The sequence below is a fragment of the Eleginops maclovinus genome, chromosome 6 (genome assembly GCF_036324505.1).
Source record: "Eleginops maclovinus isolate JMC-PN-2008 ecotype Puerto Natales chromosome 6, JC_Emac_rtc_rv5, whole genome shotgun sequence".
NCBI classification, from domain to species: domain Eukaryota; kingdom Metazoa; phylum Chordata; class Actinopteri; order Perciformes; family Eleginopidae; genus Eleginops; species Eleginops maclovinus.
Window position 1 is genome coordinate 5,929,686 of NC_086354.1, and position 14,978 is coordinate 5,944,663.

General features: G+C 40.1%; 2 protein-coding genes across 3 annotated transcripts; one reads left to right on the top strand and one right to left on the bottom strand.

Moving 5' to 3' along the window:
- Positions 1-274: 274 nt before the first annotated feature.
- Positions 275-1,675, bottom strand: tmem125b (transmembrane protein 125b). Its single transcript, XM_063886736.1, has one exon. It carries the CDS (start codon positions 1,270-1,272, stop codon positions 568-570), a length of 705 nt encoding a protein of 234 aa, XP_063742806.1. The 5' UTR covers positions 1,273-1,675; the 3' UTR covers positions 275-567.
- A 5,407-nt stretch (positions 1,676-7,082) lies between these two features.
- LOC134866139 (GTPase IMAP family member 8-like) lies at positions 7,083-14,546 on the top strand. Of its 2 annotated transcripts, none has more exons than XM_063886125.1 (6): positions 7,083-7,125; positions 8,285-8,374; positions 9,606-9,675; positions 9,986-10,045; positions 10,164-10,223; positions 11,201-14,546. In XM_063886125.1, exons 3-6 carry the CDS (start codon positions 9,657-9,659, stop codon positions 13,561-13,563), a joined length of 2,502 nt encoding a protein of 833 aa, XP_063742195.1. In that variant the 5' UTR covers positions 7,083-7,125; positions 8,285-8,374; positions 9,606-9,656; the 3' UTR covers positions 13,564-14,546. The 2 variants fall into 2 exon arrangements, with proteins under 2 accessions (XP_063742195.1, XP_063742196.1); XM_063886126.1 differs by having other exon boundaries at positions 7,096-7,125; positions 9,609-9,675.
- The last annotated feature ends 432 nt before the right edge of the window (positions 14,547-14,978 follow it).

A 14,978-nucleotide genomic window follows, 5' to 3' on the forward strand; every position in this document is an offset into this window, starting at 1 on the left:
TTACTCAAGAGGAGAAAAAACGAGCAGCCTAAACGTCATCACAATGCCAGGGGGTTGAACACGGGGGGCGGGGCCAGCAAGAGAACCACTACTGTGCATTTTCAGTTGGCCGGTATACCCTTTAAAAAATAACCCCAAGCCAGACTTTTTTGGATCGATTAGGCGCCATATTTCGGAGTCAATTCCTACAATACTTCCAATATTAAGATTTAAAGTAATATTTTCACATTATGCTGTAATAATCTTCAGAGAAAAACTGTATACATCTTATACAATAAGAAACAGTTGAGAATATAGTAACAACACAAAACAACAAAAATGTTCTTTGAGTCAATTGTAGAACAACATACAGAGAATCAAAGACACCTTACTTATTTTCCACTGAAAGTACTCATGTAATCAATGTTCTAGGTCATCTTTTAATGATCGACAGTACAACTTTACATGCCAATGAGAAAAGACTGCCAAATAATCTTAATGCATTTCTTTATATATTAAGCCCGCTGGACCAACCTTTCAAAGATACTAAATCAGTTTTTTTTCTCAGTGATTTTGCCCATTAGTCGTTCAGATAAGGCTGGTCCTGCTAGAGGAAGTCTCTCTCCTGGCTGGGCCCATCTGTGCTCCTGAGACGCTGAACACCCTAACAGTTCGACTCCCCAGCGTTCTCGCTCTGTTCATCCTCATCCTGATCCTCCTTCTCTGATCCCTTCTTCTTTCAAAGTATAACACCATGTTGTAGGTGACTACAGCTAGAACCATGCCTGCCCCGGCAGCCATCAGCACCAAACTGGACACAAACATCTCCTTGTTATCGTGACTTTGGGTGCCGATTGTTGCCATGCAGAGAAGCACCGTCCCACAAATCATCACTGCCATCCCCACAGCCAAAATCAGCGCGGGGTCCGCCCTCCCTCCGCTCTTCAGCTGGTCGATCCGACGCCAGCTGTGCACACAGTTCATGTCCTGGATTGCAGAACTGAGAAGAAGCTTGAGAAGAACAGCCAGAGCCAGGAGGCAGAGGGTAGTGCCCACCCAGAGGCGCCATTCACCGGACAGGCTGGTGGTGGTAGAGAGGAGGCCAACACCACCAAGTCCCAGCCCCATTATAAGGGCCACGGATGCAAGGTAGCACAGTAATGATCGGCGGGGCTCTCTGAACCACCACAGCTCCACTTGATCTTCCAGGACACGCCGCTGCATCAGCGTAGGGTCCAGGTAAAGAGCTGGGGGGTGACGGATGATGTGGCGGGGCTGGTAGAAGGTCTGCATGTTAGGTATGGAGGAGTTCAAGCTCTAAGAAGAACATGACACCTTGTCTAATAAAACAGTTTGCTGGCTTCTGTGGAGACCCACTTGGTGTTAGATGAGTGTCATCTCCTGCTGTCCATCCATCTGCCTCCCATCATGCAACCTACAGAAGTTCCTTAGGTTACTTGTCGTTCTTGCTGTAAAAAAGATGATTTTCATGAAGAAATAATCCAGCTTCAAGGAAAATTAACCAATGGTGAGGTGATACATTCCATTTTACCAAGTTCCTCTTAGGGATGACTTTCTTCTCAGAGTAGATGGAAGACTTATCCGGACAATAACAACCCTCAGCCTTGACCTTCACTATGTAATACTCACTCTGTGGAGAGAGGTGATGATGGTGTTGACATTCAGACTTGTTGTACTGAATGTACCCTTCCACATGTCTTCTTACGCTCACCAGTGACTGTACTAGCGTCACAGACAGATAATCTTTGCCCTCTTTCCCCCAGTGCCAGGCAGGACAGAGGACCCCCCCACCCCCCTTCTCCTCTCATCAGACGGGGACACCATCTTGACTGGTTAACTGGGGGAAAAGACGGATCACAATAGCAGTGTTGGATCATGGTTTGGACAGAGATTGGCTACATTGTCCGCCGTTCCCCCACACAGACAATGGGCTGACCTGAGAACACAATGACTGTGCTGCTTTAGACGAGTGGGGGGGGGGGAGCCGTGGAGGGGTGTCGCGTTGCTGCTGTGGAAGGCCGAGTGATGTCAGTGTGTAGTGATAATGGGGTTTCTGTGATTGTAAGGATAGCGTCATCCACACATTACGCTGAGCCTCTTAGATAGGCCACAACGAACGCTGCCTCTTCTCAACGAGACGTTCAGTGACACAAGCCTGCTGAATTTTCTCTTTCAGTAATACACCTGAAAATGTTTCTCTAAAACAAGCTGCTTGAATTTAAAGGACTAGTTGGACTTTTTGGGAAACACACTCTATTTGCTTTCCTTTCTGGTGTGGCTTCTGGAGTTAGACAAGAGGGTTGATAGCAGCAGTGGCTCAGTCAGTAGGGGCTTGGACTGGGAATCGTAGGGTCGCCGGTTCAAGTCCCTGAACAGACTTGAAAATATGGAAGGTGGACTGCTACTTGGAGAGGTCCCAGTTCACCTCCTAGGCCCTGCTGTGGTGCCCTTGAGCAAGGCTCCGGACACCTCCAATCTTCCCCTCCCCATTGCTCCCCGGGCGCTGCACAATAGCTGCCCACTGCTCCTAGTACTAGGATGGGTTAAATGCAGAGGACAAAATTCACTGTGTGCGCTCTGCTGTGTGCATGTATGTGACCAATAAAGAGGGTTTCATCCTCGAATTCTACTGCGACTATAGCCGATATAGTAGATCTGCAACCATAAGCACATGTTCAGCCTCACACTATATTAACCCTTGCCCTAACCCTGACCCTAACCCTGCTTGAGTACATGAGTGTTTCCCGTTTCTGCTACTTACAACTTCGCGCCACTACAATTTGGAGGCCAATAATTGTTTATTATTACATTTATTTGACATGATTGATCATAGGTTCATATGATTAATACAAAAATGAAATGAATACACAGCAGTAACATTAATGGATCCAAAATTACAATCCAGTGATATATATTTTTAGGAGAATGGCTATTTTGCACATTTGGTAATTTTAGTTTTGGTACTTACATAAATATATATATATAATTGTTTTAATGCTAATACTATTGTAATTTTACTAAAGTAAAATTATATCTACACTGTAGTAATACTGCTTTTACTTAAGTAAAATATGTCAGTACTTCTTTCACCTCTTCTTCTACATGTGCCCTTTATGAAAGAGAAGACTTCTCTTATGATTAAGCATAACTTATACAAAAAGAAATTTACTTTCAAAATTTTCTTATACTGTACAAACCAGTTGATGAAGCGAGCTGAAATGACTCAGCTGCTTACAGTAATTGTTCTCTCACAACTCAGGCGTAAACACTATGAAAAGCATCAAGTGAGTTTGCCAGTTTTTTTTTGCTCAACCTTACGGTTTGGCTGCTTTTATGCGCTTAATTCCATTTATATTTCCGTTCTGTTCTGATTGCAGTGCAAAATGTGGGGAGAGAGAAAAATATTTCCATCAGCTTACACTTACTGGTTTGTGTTCGGTCAATGTATTTTGTAATTACAAGATTTGCAAAAATTCAAACCTAGAATTAATAAAAGGAATGTTTTATTCATTCAAACATTGACATTTCTTATCAACAGACCAAAAGATTTGGGTTATAGGAAGCTAATGTACTTGAAGGCTGAATAACTTTGCCAGACAAGTTGGGCTCAGTATCAACACCTCCAAAACACAAGTGATGTGTGTCAATTCCATCCCCACAGCATCCATGTTAATGAGAAACCACTTGAGTTTGTGGAAGATTATCAGTAAGGACAACGGGGCATCAAAAGACATCAAAGCAAGGCTTCTCCCATCTGGAGATCAAAACAATACAGCCTTAAAACGAAGATGCTCCTCTATAACAGCAATGTAAAGTCTATTCTGCTGTACGGTTCTGAGAGCTGGCGAGTTGTCCAAACAGACATGAGGAGAATGGAAGTGTTTCCATAATGGATGCCTCCGATGACTATGCCAGATCTTTTGGTCTAATAAGATCTCCAATAATGAACTGTACAAAAAAACAAGAAGCAGGAGCATCACCAAGGAGATTATGCACAGACGACTGAGATGGCCGGGACATGCGTTGAGGATGGAGCAGGACCACATTACAAAAGTGGCCTTAAGATGGACACCACCAGGTAAAAGAAAACCTGGGAGGCCCAGAACCACCTGGCGCAGAACTGTGACACAAGACCTGGAACAGATGAACCTGTCGTGGGGAGAGGCCCAACATGCTGCCAGGGACCGAATGCAATGGAAAGAGCTCATTGAAGCCTTATGTCCCATAGGGGACGAAGAGGGGTAAGTAAGTACAGTAAGTAATGTACTTGAAGGATTTCCATGCTCATTCGAATTTGTAAGATTAAGACTCTTTGGATAAAGCATAAGCTTAATGAAAAGAAATGCAAAGAAAAGGAAAGTATGAACCATGTGTGGACCAAATTACAGTTTTCTTTTAAAGTAAAAAACAGTTCCGGTGTTTGGCTGTGTGAATTGTGTTTTTGACAAAATTAGCCCTCTTTTCAAAATTCTGTTTTAGGAATTGTAAAAAACTAAATTTGGCAAGCTTCAGTTTTACAGGTGGGCTGCAAGAAAATGTCAAATATTGGCCCTTACAAGTGTGGTTATGCAGATTATTTAGCCACCACACAGACCCGGGGTAGCTGTTACCTTACACTGTGGATTTTTGGCAAATTACGTTTAGGCTTAATTATTCAAACTTAGCGGTTTACTCCTGACTGTTACCCCTTATTTCCAGTCTTTGAGCTAAGCGAACATCTGAAATCTGTTAGACTTAATGTTTAATCATTTAACTCTTGGAAAGTCACAAATGTCAAAGAATTCCTTTTATAACTAAATTTGACTTGACATGACTACCTGCCTGCTATGGTTACATTTATTTTCCATCATGGCATCTTAAAAGCTTGAACCCTTCCTTTTTTTGTTGTTGTACCTAATCAATCTTCATGTTTTTGTAGCCTTGTATACAGCTGTGAATTTGTCTTGCCAAGCGCAGGTGCAACTAATATGATTATAGTAAAAAAGGCTGGATTCAAGTTTGTTGTTCAAGGGCCAATATCTTGTTTTCAGAAATCCTGTTTGTGGTACAACTGGCTGGAACAAGGCCATTGGTAATGTTTTAAATTGCATCTGTTCTTGTCCTGTCTGTTTGCAGATAGAAGTCTCTGATTGACATATTCAGTATATGTCCATAAAAGTTTAAACTGCACTTATTTATCTCATTTATCATTGACATTTTCGGTATGCAAATCTTAATTGGGTTTAAAATGTTTTTAAGATCACCATGACTTCAATATCCAAGCTATTTCGGGGCGTAGAGGCGTTCCGTACGTTTATGACCGACGTTCTCCTCTCATGTGACTCAAAGCACATGTCAGCTCAGTCATGATATTAATGTGTAACTTGCCAGTTAAAAGCTTGCTGTAATACCCTAAAATCCAAGGCTACAGCTGTTCCTGTTCCATTATTTCACACCTCTAGGTGAAAAAAAAAAAGAAGTATTTATACAGTAGTTTTTAACACAAGGCAAATCAAAGTGCTTTACAAAAAAAACGTTAAAAATAATTAAGATGGAAACACATTATAAAATGACATTTTAGTACATTTCAAAAGCCAAGAGAATATGAAGGATATAAGTTTCCCACTAAACTGAATGAAGTCATTAAGAGAGCACTGAACAGCTCAGTGTTATGAATGGGGAGTCGCCCCCTTTCTGTTTAGTTTAAAATACACGTTCTCCGCCTGGTGGACAGAATAGGTATGTGCAATTCATCTTTAGTATCCCAGCTCAGTTGAGCACCAATGAAACCAAATATATCAAATTATAATTTAGAAAATTAATGAAATCTTCTGTTAAGAAGTTGAAAAGAAACAGAAAAGTATCAACATTACGGAATACCTTTTCATTTTGAGAGTGCCATTATCGTTTCATGTGTTCATTTTGTATAAAATAATGATTTCCTGAATTTGGTATCATGGGGTGTCTTTGTGTTTCCTGTTTTATTTTTTGAAAAGTGTTTCTCCCCTGTGGTTTTTGAAAAGTGTTTTTACTCACTGTGTCTCGTTTCCCACCTGTGTGATTGACTGATTTGTTTCTGATTCGACTGATTGTGTTTTTCCAGCTTTGTCTTGTCCTTGAGATCAGTTCGGTTTGTATTTATTTGCTGGTTTTCTGTTTGGAGCTCACTAGAAAGTGTTCTGTTTTATTTGACCTTACCCTGCCTGGATTTAACCTTACTGTAAATAAACGTACTTTTCATTTTTTCTGTCTAGTATTTGTGTCTACCCTGCTCTGCTCCCTTTGTTGGTCCATGACAGTCTGATAGATGTTGATTCACTTGCTGTTGAAGTATATCTTGTAGCGATGTTTGTGAAGATGATGAAGAAGTCTCCGGAGACACCAGCTTGTATATAATAAGGTTTATTACAACAGCATAGTATCATACACCAACACGGGCAATACGAGGTTCCCAGAGCCAATTGTGGAAGTCCCCCCGAAATCTCTGTGTGCATGCAATTTATAGGAGAAAATCTGTGTGTGTGTTTGTGACCAAATGCGATGTTCTATAAGAATGTGTACCCAAATAAGGTGATCTATACGTTGGTCTTTTTCTTACTCATCCCTGGAGGCCTTCTGACATATTCCAGAGGTTTGTTATACAACATCCTGTTGTACCACATCACTCTCTGCACTCTCTATGACCTCAGAGAGTAACTAACTGTATATGAACTGATTTAACTAACTGTATGAACAGATTTAATACAATAATGAGTACATGTTATGAAAGGGAGTAACATTAAAATATGATTATTTGGTATCGATTAAACCATCCAACATTATATTTTACTAAAACTAAAACTAAATATATTGTATTTAATGCTCGATGTGCATTTTCCAAATCATACTTAAATACTCTTACAAAAAGTTTTACTCAGGGCCATTCTCGATGCAGTACTTTTACTTGAAATTGAATACTTTTACAGACTGGTGATTGTACCTTTACTCAAATAAAGAATATGAATTGTTTTTCAATCACTGCCTTGAAAAAGACATATTTGGCTCCTGGGAGACTTTCTTCTTTTTTTTTCAACATTAACGTTTGCATTCTTATACTTTCACTTTCGGTATGACCTGACCACAATTTCGCAGCAAGAAGTTAGAGAGGTAAGTTACCTTAGAAAAAAACAGACATTTAAGTAAAATTACTGCATCTGGATCAGTAGAGTTGATAATTCAGAAATAATAGTTTTGTGTGGGAACAATAGTACTTTTACTGTATGTTAAATGTATTGCAACATCGTGCCTAATATGAGTTTTATGTAGCCACTTTTACGTGCTGTTATGCGTTTGATTAAACAGGAACAGACTCCCATCAGTCACAAAACATTATGTTCTGTGCTCAGAACCGAGTAGTGCTGTTTTTATTCAGTGGTTGTTTTATCTCTCAAACTCAGAAATTAATAGAATTACCGCACACGACTGTTTCAAATGTTTATAGCCTAATGTAAAATGCGGAAGGGAAACTGCGGGCCGCCATTTCAGATATCACGAAAGGAGAAAGCAGACTCGTTATTTTTGCTGTGTAGATCTGTCGTGTTGTTTCTCTCTCATTCAGTCGGTTTTTTAAACTTTGAAAGAATACAAAGTTAATATTTCACATGAAAAAAGTATGTGGTTTATCTCAATGTGCTCTGCATCTGTAAAACATACTAAAGATGACGTTAGCAAGCTTGAGATAAGTTTAGGTTCAGAAACCACAAAGAAAATAACATTACACCGTTTAAAATGTGTATACCGTGTTAATTGTACCTTGTCTGATTTAAGTGTTTTGTTTTGTTTTTGTGAGTGTGATGGTGAGTCTTCTCTTTGCTCCCAGCTCTCAGTGAGTCAGCAATAATTGTATGGTTGTATATGACTTTTTTTTCATAGGTAAATGATGCAGTAACATTGTTTTGTGAGCAGACTAAAGATAAAAGCCAAACAAATAGAAATATACACTGAGTTATTGTAGAATAGAGTCAGCTAAAGCGTATTTTTTGTGGTTGAGTATTTCCTTGTTGTGCACTAACCTTTCCTTGGTAGTGCTGGTGTGAAAGTAACAGTTGACAATAATGCTGTATACCTACAGGTATGACAAAAACCTCAGAGTTGATTCAACAAATTAACTTTTAGAAAGATGAAATTCAATTTTACATGACTTAGGTGTAAATGTTTTTATTTATTTATTTCTGATCACTTATTTATTTCTGCTCACATCCTTATGTTTTTTTAAATTTTTTACTGCAAACTGTTTTAAACTATTTTATATGTGTTCATTACCCAGGCCTGGTCTTCCTTGGACCAATCACAGCTTGTAACTGCAACTGTCCGGAAACCTGCGGCAGACCGTCAATGACAACAGCATTGACTTCAGGTATGTTCACATGTTCTAAGAGGAACCTTTCAGAAAGAGAAATCGGCGGTGAAGCATGTTTTTGGCTGTGTCTGTCAAAAAGAAACCATCATAGCAAAGACCAAGTAAGCCGTTAGTGGAAGCAGATTGGCCAGACAGATATTGGTGAATGTTGTATGCTATCGCAAACTGCAGATCATCTTCCCTGTTCTACGATTGACAGATTCAGCAGCTTTCATTCAAAGTGTATCTTTTGGCTTTTGTTCATGGAAAAAAACCCAATGTAAAACAAATGTACAGTAGCAAAAATAATAAAAAAATAAGGGGATTTCTAGTCTGTCATGCAATACGGATGAAACCTTGTAAAGATATTGTTGTTGTAGAAACATTTAGAAATGTGTTGGGAGAGTTTATTTTGATTAAATGCTGGAAGAAAGCTTTTTTACAGTTGCAGTTAAGATTAATTTGACTGGAGGGGCCATGCTGAGGCCAGTTATTTTATGAGAGGGGGGAGACATTTCCCACTCAGTGCACAAAAACCCAGAATAAAAAAACAATTTAAATTTATTTTCCAAATAATTTGTGTCAACAACGTAGTACATTTTTTAAAATTAAAAAACAATTAAAAACACATTAAAACAAAACATATTTTGACAACTCTAGTTCAAGTTACAGCACAGTTTTTGCTGCAACAGTATTACAAATATTTTAAATAGGGTATTATCATAGACTCTTCTTTAGATAAGAGGGCCACAGGGCAGTTAAAGCTCAATGTTACAGATCTGCCTGTGCTTTTCACCTTTCTGCAAGAAAAAGACGTTATGTCGACACATGGCTTCAAAGGAGAAGTCCAACTCTCCAAGGTTAACAATGTCACCATTTGAAAGAGTAAATGTTTCCAAATACTCGGTGATAAAGATTAATGATTAGCTTAAGTTCAATGAAAGTGCTGCCAGGAAGGTAAAGACAAATGGCACCAGTGAATGTTCTTCTTAAGGACAATATCTGGTTTTAACGTAGATTGCAAAGGAAGAATCCTGCAAAGCCATTTTCACGCAAAATTCTTACGTAATATATTTATAATTTTGGCTGGTTAATGTTTTCTTTCCTTTTATCGGAGTGTTGGGGAGCAAATTACGTTTTTTTTGCCCAGTCTTCTTATTTGCATGTGTGTTAGGAGGTTAACTGATGTAACAGTGGGCAGCAGCAGCAGATGTTTTATGCTCTACTCTCCATATGTTCTGAAACCCAGCAGTTGGTGTCCAGTTGAATCCGTCTCTGATGTTTCCCGCACAGTGACATTATGGAGACAGCAGCAACAGGTGAGTTTAGACTTTATCCCGTTGTCTGCTTTAAAATAAACTCGTTCCCTCACGTAAAGTCATTTAAAGGCACCTTCTCCACTTTGTCTAATGTTTTTGTATCTATGTATTATTATAACCGTTGTTACTATAGTACCATCATGTGGACCTGCAGTTCACTGTGATGGGTTACACAAAATAAATCATTTCAGTTTAGCTTTTTGCCTCTGCAGGTTAATTCACAATACTGGAAAGCAGTTAATAAAACCACTGCATAATCCCTTACATTAAAGAAAGCATGTGAATTAATCAATGTTCTGTATTATTATAGGATCAGATGATCCGCCACCTGTGAAGCAGAGCAGCAGCTATGGATTGCTGCCACCTGACAGTGAGTTTAACTGAACTGAGTCTTTTTTAATCAAGGTTCATTCACAATAATGGAAAACAGTCAATAAAATACTGGCATACACCTTTAAGTTAAATGTGAATGTTCTGTGTTCTTATAGTGTCAGATGGTCTGCTACCTATGAAGCGGAACCAAAGCTATGGATGGCTGCCACCTGACAGTGAGTTGACATGAAGTCACAACTTTCCCTTTATATCATAACTTCTAAAGCTACAGAGGTAGTAGGTTATGGGTGAAAAATTTGCATGTTTTAGGATGATAACAGCTGACACATTTACTAATAATCCAATTAGAAGATGAACCTTTATTAATCCCCCTAGGGAGAAATTCAGTTTTCACTTACATGCATACATACATTAACCACACACAGGTAGGTGCACACATGCACATGCATTTTTAGTACACACAATTTGACACACTATACAGTTTTTGTAGGTTGCACACATGCACATGCATCTGGAGAAGTGCCAGAGTGAAAGCTGCCAGTCTCACCAGCGCCAGGGAGCAAATGGGGGGTTAGTGCCTTGCTCAAGGGCATCTTGGCAGGGCCCAGGAGGTGAACTTACACCTCTCCAGCTACCAGCCCACACACTGTATTTTCAGGATCAGGACGTGAACAGGCGAACCTTCGGTTCAAAGCCCAAGTCCCTACAGACTGAGCCACTGCTGCCTTAAAGAGGCCCCATGACGTTTTTTTCGGTTTCGGTTTTCCTAACCCTTTTCCTGTAGTGCGGTACATAGGTTGTGTGCATGTAAATGGTCTGCGACCATGAGGATTAAATCCTCCTTCCTCAAACGCCTCCATTGGACTCCTTTGTTTACTTCTGTAACATGATGAAGTCACTTTGTAACACTTAAGCTTCTATTGGCTAGCGCTCCAACATATTGTATGGTATAGGCTAAGAGGCTGACAGACAACAGGGCCAGCCAGCTAACCAATCAGAGCAGACACTGCTCTTGTTTCAGACTGAGGGTGAAAAGAGGAACTGCAGCACAGGCAGTATAAGAAACATTAAAGCATGTAAAAATGTCACAGTAGAGGCCCAAATTACAAATGTGAACCTTATATTGAACATTATATGTTCTCTTTAGGTATTTTTATGAGTCATTTTTCTAATTCAAGTTTTCTCTTTTCAGTGTCTGAGCTGACGGTCGTTGTGCTTGGTAACAGCTGGTATGAGAGGAGTTCAGTGGGGAACTACATAGTAGGAAAGACTGTGTTCAACACTGAGGAAGAACCGGACCGCTGTCTGAAAGTCAGAAGGCAGATGAAAGGAAAAGAGATAGTTGTCATCAACACCCCAAATCTGCTGCACGCCAACATCTCTGAAAATAAACTGACAGAGTATGTGGACGGCTATGTGAGCCTCTCTGATCCTGACCCTCATGTGTTCCTGCTGCTTCTACAACCTGAAGAGTTCACTGAGGATCACAAACGGAGGCATTGCAGAGTCCTGACACTCTTCGGTGATCAATCTTTTGATCATACACTGATTCTGATAGCACCACCCAGAGAGGAGAGTTCAGGTTTAATGGATTTGATGCAGCATCCAGCCTTAAAAGACATGCTTGCAATGTGTGGAGACAGATATTTGAGGCAGAACCATGACTATTCAGAGCTCTTAACACGTTTGGGTCAAACTGCAAAGGAGAGCATTGGACACCACGGAGGCAGTGCATTTGATGATGAGGATGCAGGTTTGATCATGACAAAGTGTGGACGCATCAAAGCAGCTTTAAACCTGGTTCTTTGTGGAAGGAGCGGAGCAGGGAAGACTTCAGCAGCCAAGGCCATTTTAGGTCAGACAGAGCTACATTCAGCCTCCAACTCATCAGAGTGTGTTCAACATCAGGGAGAGGTGAGTGGACGCCGAGTTTCCCTAGTGCAGCTGCCTGCCTTGTATGGAAAACCTCAGCAGGAAGTGATGGAGGAATCATTCAGGTGCATCTCCCTCTGTGATCCTGAGGGCGTCCATGCCTTCGTCCTGGTCCTATCTGTGGGTCCCCTCACTGATGAAGACAAGGGAGAGTTAGAGACCATTCAGAACACGTTCAGCTCTCGAGTCAACGACTTCACCATGATTCTTTTCATCGAGTCAGATGCTACAGCTCCAGCAGTTGCTGACTTTATACAGGAAAACAAGGACATCCAGGAGCTCTGTCAGAGCTTTGGAGAAAGATATGCTGTTCTCAACATCAAGGACCAGCAGCAGATCCCAAAGCTGTTGGATACTGTGGAAGACACAAGAGTTAAAGGATCCAGGTGCTTCACGATGACTATGTTCACTAAGGCTCAGATGAAGAAGGTTGAGGAGCTGGATACCGCTAACAGAAGACTTAAATTAAGAAAGAGAAGTGAGATGGGAGAAGATGACGAAACAGAGCGTCTCAGGATGGTGTTGATTGGGAAGGCTGTCTGTGCGAAGAGTGCAATTGGAAACATCATTTTGGGCAGAGAACATTTCACATCCAGCCAGAAGTCTTTGACCACCATGTGCCAGAAAGCGACAGGAGAGATTCATGGACGATCTGTCGCTGTGGTCAACACACCTAGCTTGTTTGACACAACTCGGTCTGATGATGACTTTCGAAAATGCCTCAGCATGTTGGCTCCTGGACCTCATGGGTTCTTACTGGTGCTGCAGATTGGAAACCTTACAGAACAGGAAAAACGCTCAGTGGAACTGATTAAGAAATATTTTGGCAAGAACTCTCAAGATTTCATCATCATTATACTCACCAGAGGAGAAGAACTTCAAGATAAGTTATCCAAGAGTTATGCTGACGATGTTGGTGGCTTTGTCAAAAAACTCATCAATGACTGTGGAGGCAGGTGCCAGGTCTTCGACGAAGGTGACACAAAGGGTACGCAAGTCAGAGAGCTGCTGACCAAGGTCGAGAGCATGGTGAAGGAAAATGGTGGCTGCTGCTACACCAATGGATACACGGAAAAACAAGTGGAGAGGATTTTGAAAGAGAAAGAAGAAGAGATGAAGAGAAAGGGTGAGAACCTGCGGAAAAAACACGAAGATTATATGAAAACACTGGAACGCAAAATCAAAGAGGAGGAGAGAAAGCTGAGGGAAAAACAGCTGAAGGAGATGGACCAAAGCATCAACAAGGAGCGTGAAAAGAGACAGAAAGAGCAGGCGGAAGTTGAAAGGAAACGGAAGAAACAAGAAGAAAATAATCAACAGGAATTGAAAAGAAAACTGGACGCATTAGAGAGAAAGGTAGAAAGAGAGCAAGGTGAAACGTTTGCAAAGAAACTGGAGCAGATTAGGAGAGAGACCAAGAGAGATCAAGAGTCCTGGAATAGGGAGAGGAAGGACACCTGGGAACAAATACATGAAGAGGATAAACAGAGCCTGGAGGAATGGAAAGTCAACTACAGGAATCTGCAAGAGGAGTACCATTATAAGAGAAGAAAATATACCTACTGCATAGTGGTGCTGTTGTTGTTTCTATTGTATGTATTATGTTATATATTTCTCAGTTAGAAATGCACATGCATACACACTACAGACATTGAATGGACCCAATTTATATAGTGTTTTATCCAGCCATTACAACCAAACCAAGGCGCTTTATATTTACACGTAGCCCACTCATAACCCACTCAAACATTCCTACACTGAAGGCCATGGGTTGCAACTTGAGGTTAAGTATCTTGTTAGAAAATGCATTCGCTACCTAGCTACCGCATTCTCCTCTCGGTGAAATTTAAGATCGGTTGGATACAGACACAGAGACACATAGTAGAGTTGGGCTTATTTAATGAAATATCTGAAGCAGGGGATGGACTGGACATCTGTGTTTGCAGGGAGGCTGTAAAGCATGACAGTGTATAAATATGTGTATATATATATATATATATATTATTATTATTTTTCTTTAATTTTACATTATCATTTAATGGGGCCCTATTATGCTTTTATCCCTGAAACGCCTTGATTGGACTCCTTTGTTTACCTCCGTAACAGTGACAGCACTTTGTAACAACATTTCCGTTTCTATTGGCTGGTTCTCCAATACATTGTTGGGATATACTAAGGGGCGGGACATCTCTAAACAGTTGACCAATCACAATCATAGACTGGGCTCTGGTTTCAGACGAAAAGAAGTGCTGCAGCACAGGCAGTATGAGAAAAATAAAGAGCTCTTTGAACATTAAAGCATGGAGACATGTCCCAGTAGAGACAGTAAATCCAAATATGAACCTGAGAATCAGCCTATTGGGGTGCCTTTATGATGCACACTGAAAGGCGACAGCACAAATGCAAACGTTTGATTCTTACCTAAAAGCACATCTTTGATAACATTGAATAATTAAAAAAGTTGGGGAGGTTAATTTAAAAATGTATTTTGTCAAAATGACTACCTGTAAATATGTTTAAAAAGGTAATGTTACCCGATTACTTCACGTTACGTTTGGATCACCTCAGTATTTAATATGATGATAATAAATTCAAGAGAAAATAAATATCAATGTGCTGTTTTTTACTTTACTATATTATGTAATAGAACAGAACAATGTGACCTTACAAAAGAGGAAACCAAGATATTTAGTGTTTCCTCTGCTGATGGATTTTATTTATAGGAAACATGTCTTTTATTAAGCATATTCAGGCAGCAGCCTATACAATGAAACACATGAGCACATACTGCCGTTTGAAAAAGCAGAACTAAAAATCTGAGCTGACAGAAAATGTTCTGTTTTAGTTTAATACACACAGTTAAACTCACACACTATTTTATGAACATATAGGTTCACCTGCTGAATAAAAAAAGAACAAATGAATGGGAAGAAACTCAGGCAGTAGGTGTATAGAATCACACTTAAAGTATAAACCTACAGAACAGTACAGCTTACATAGAAGTAATATGATCCTTTTAGTAACAATAACATCGTAAT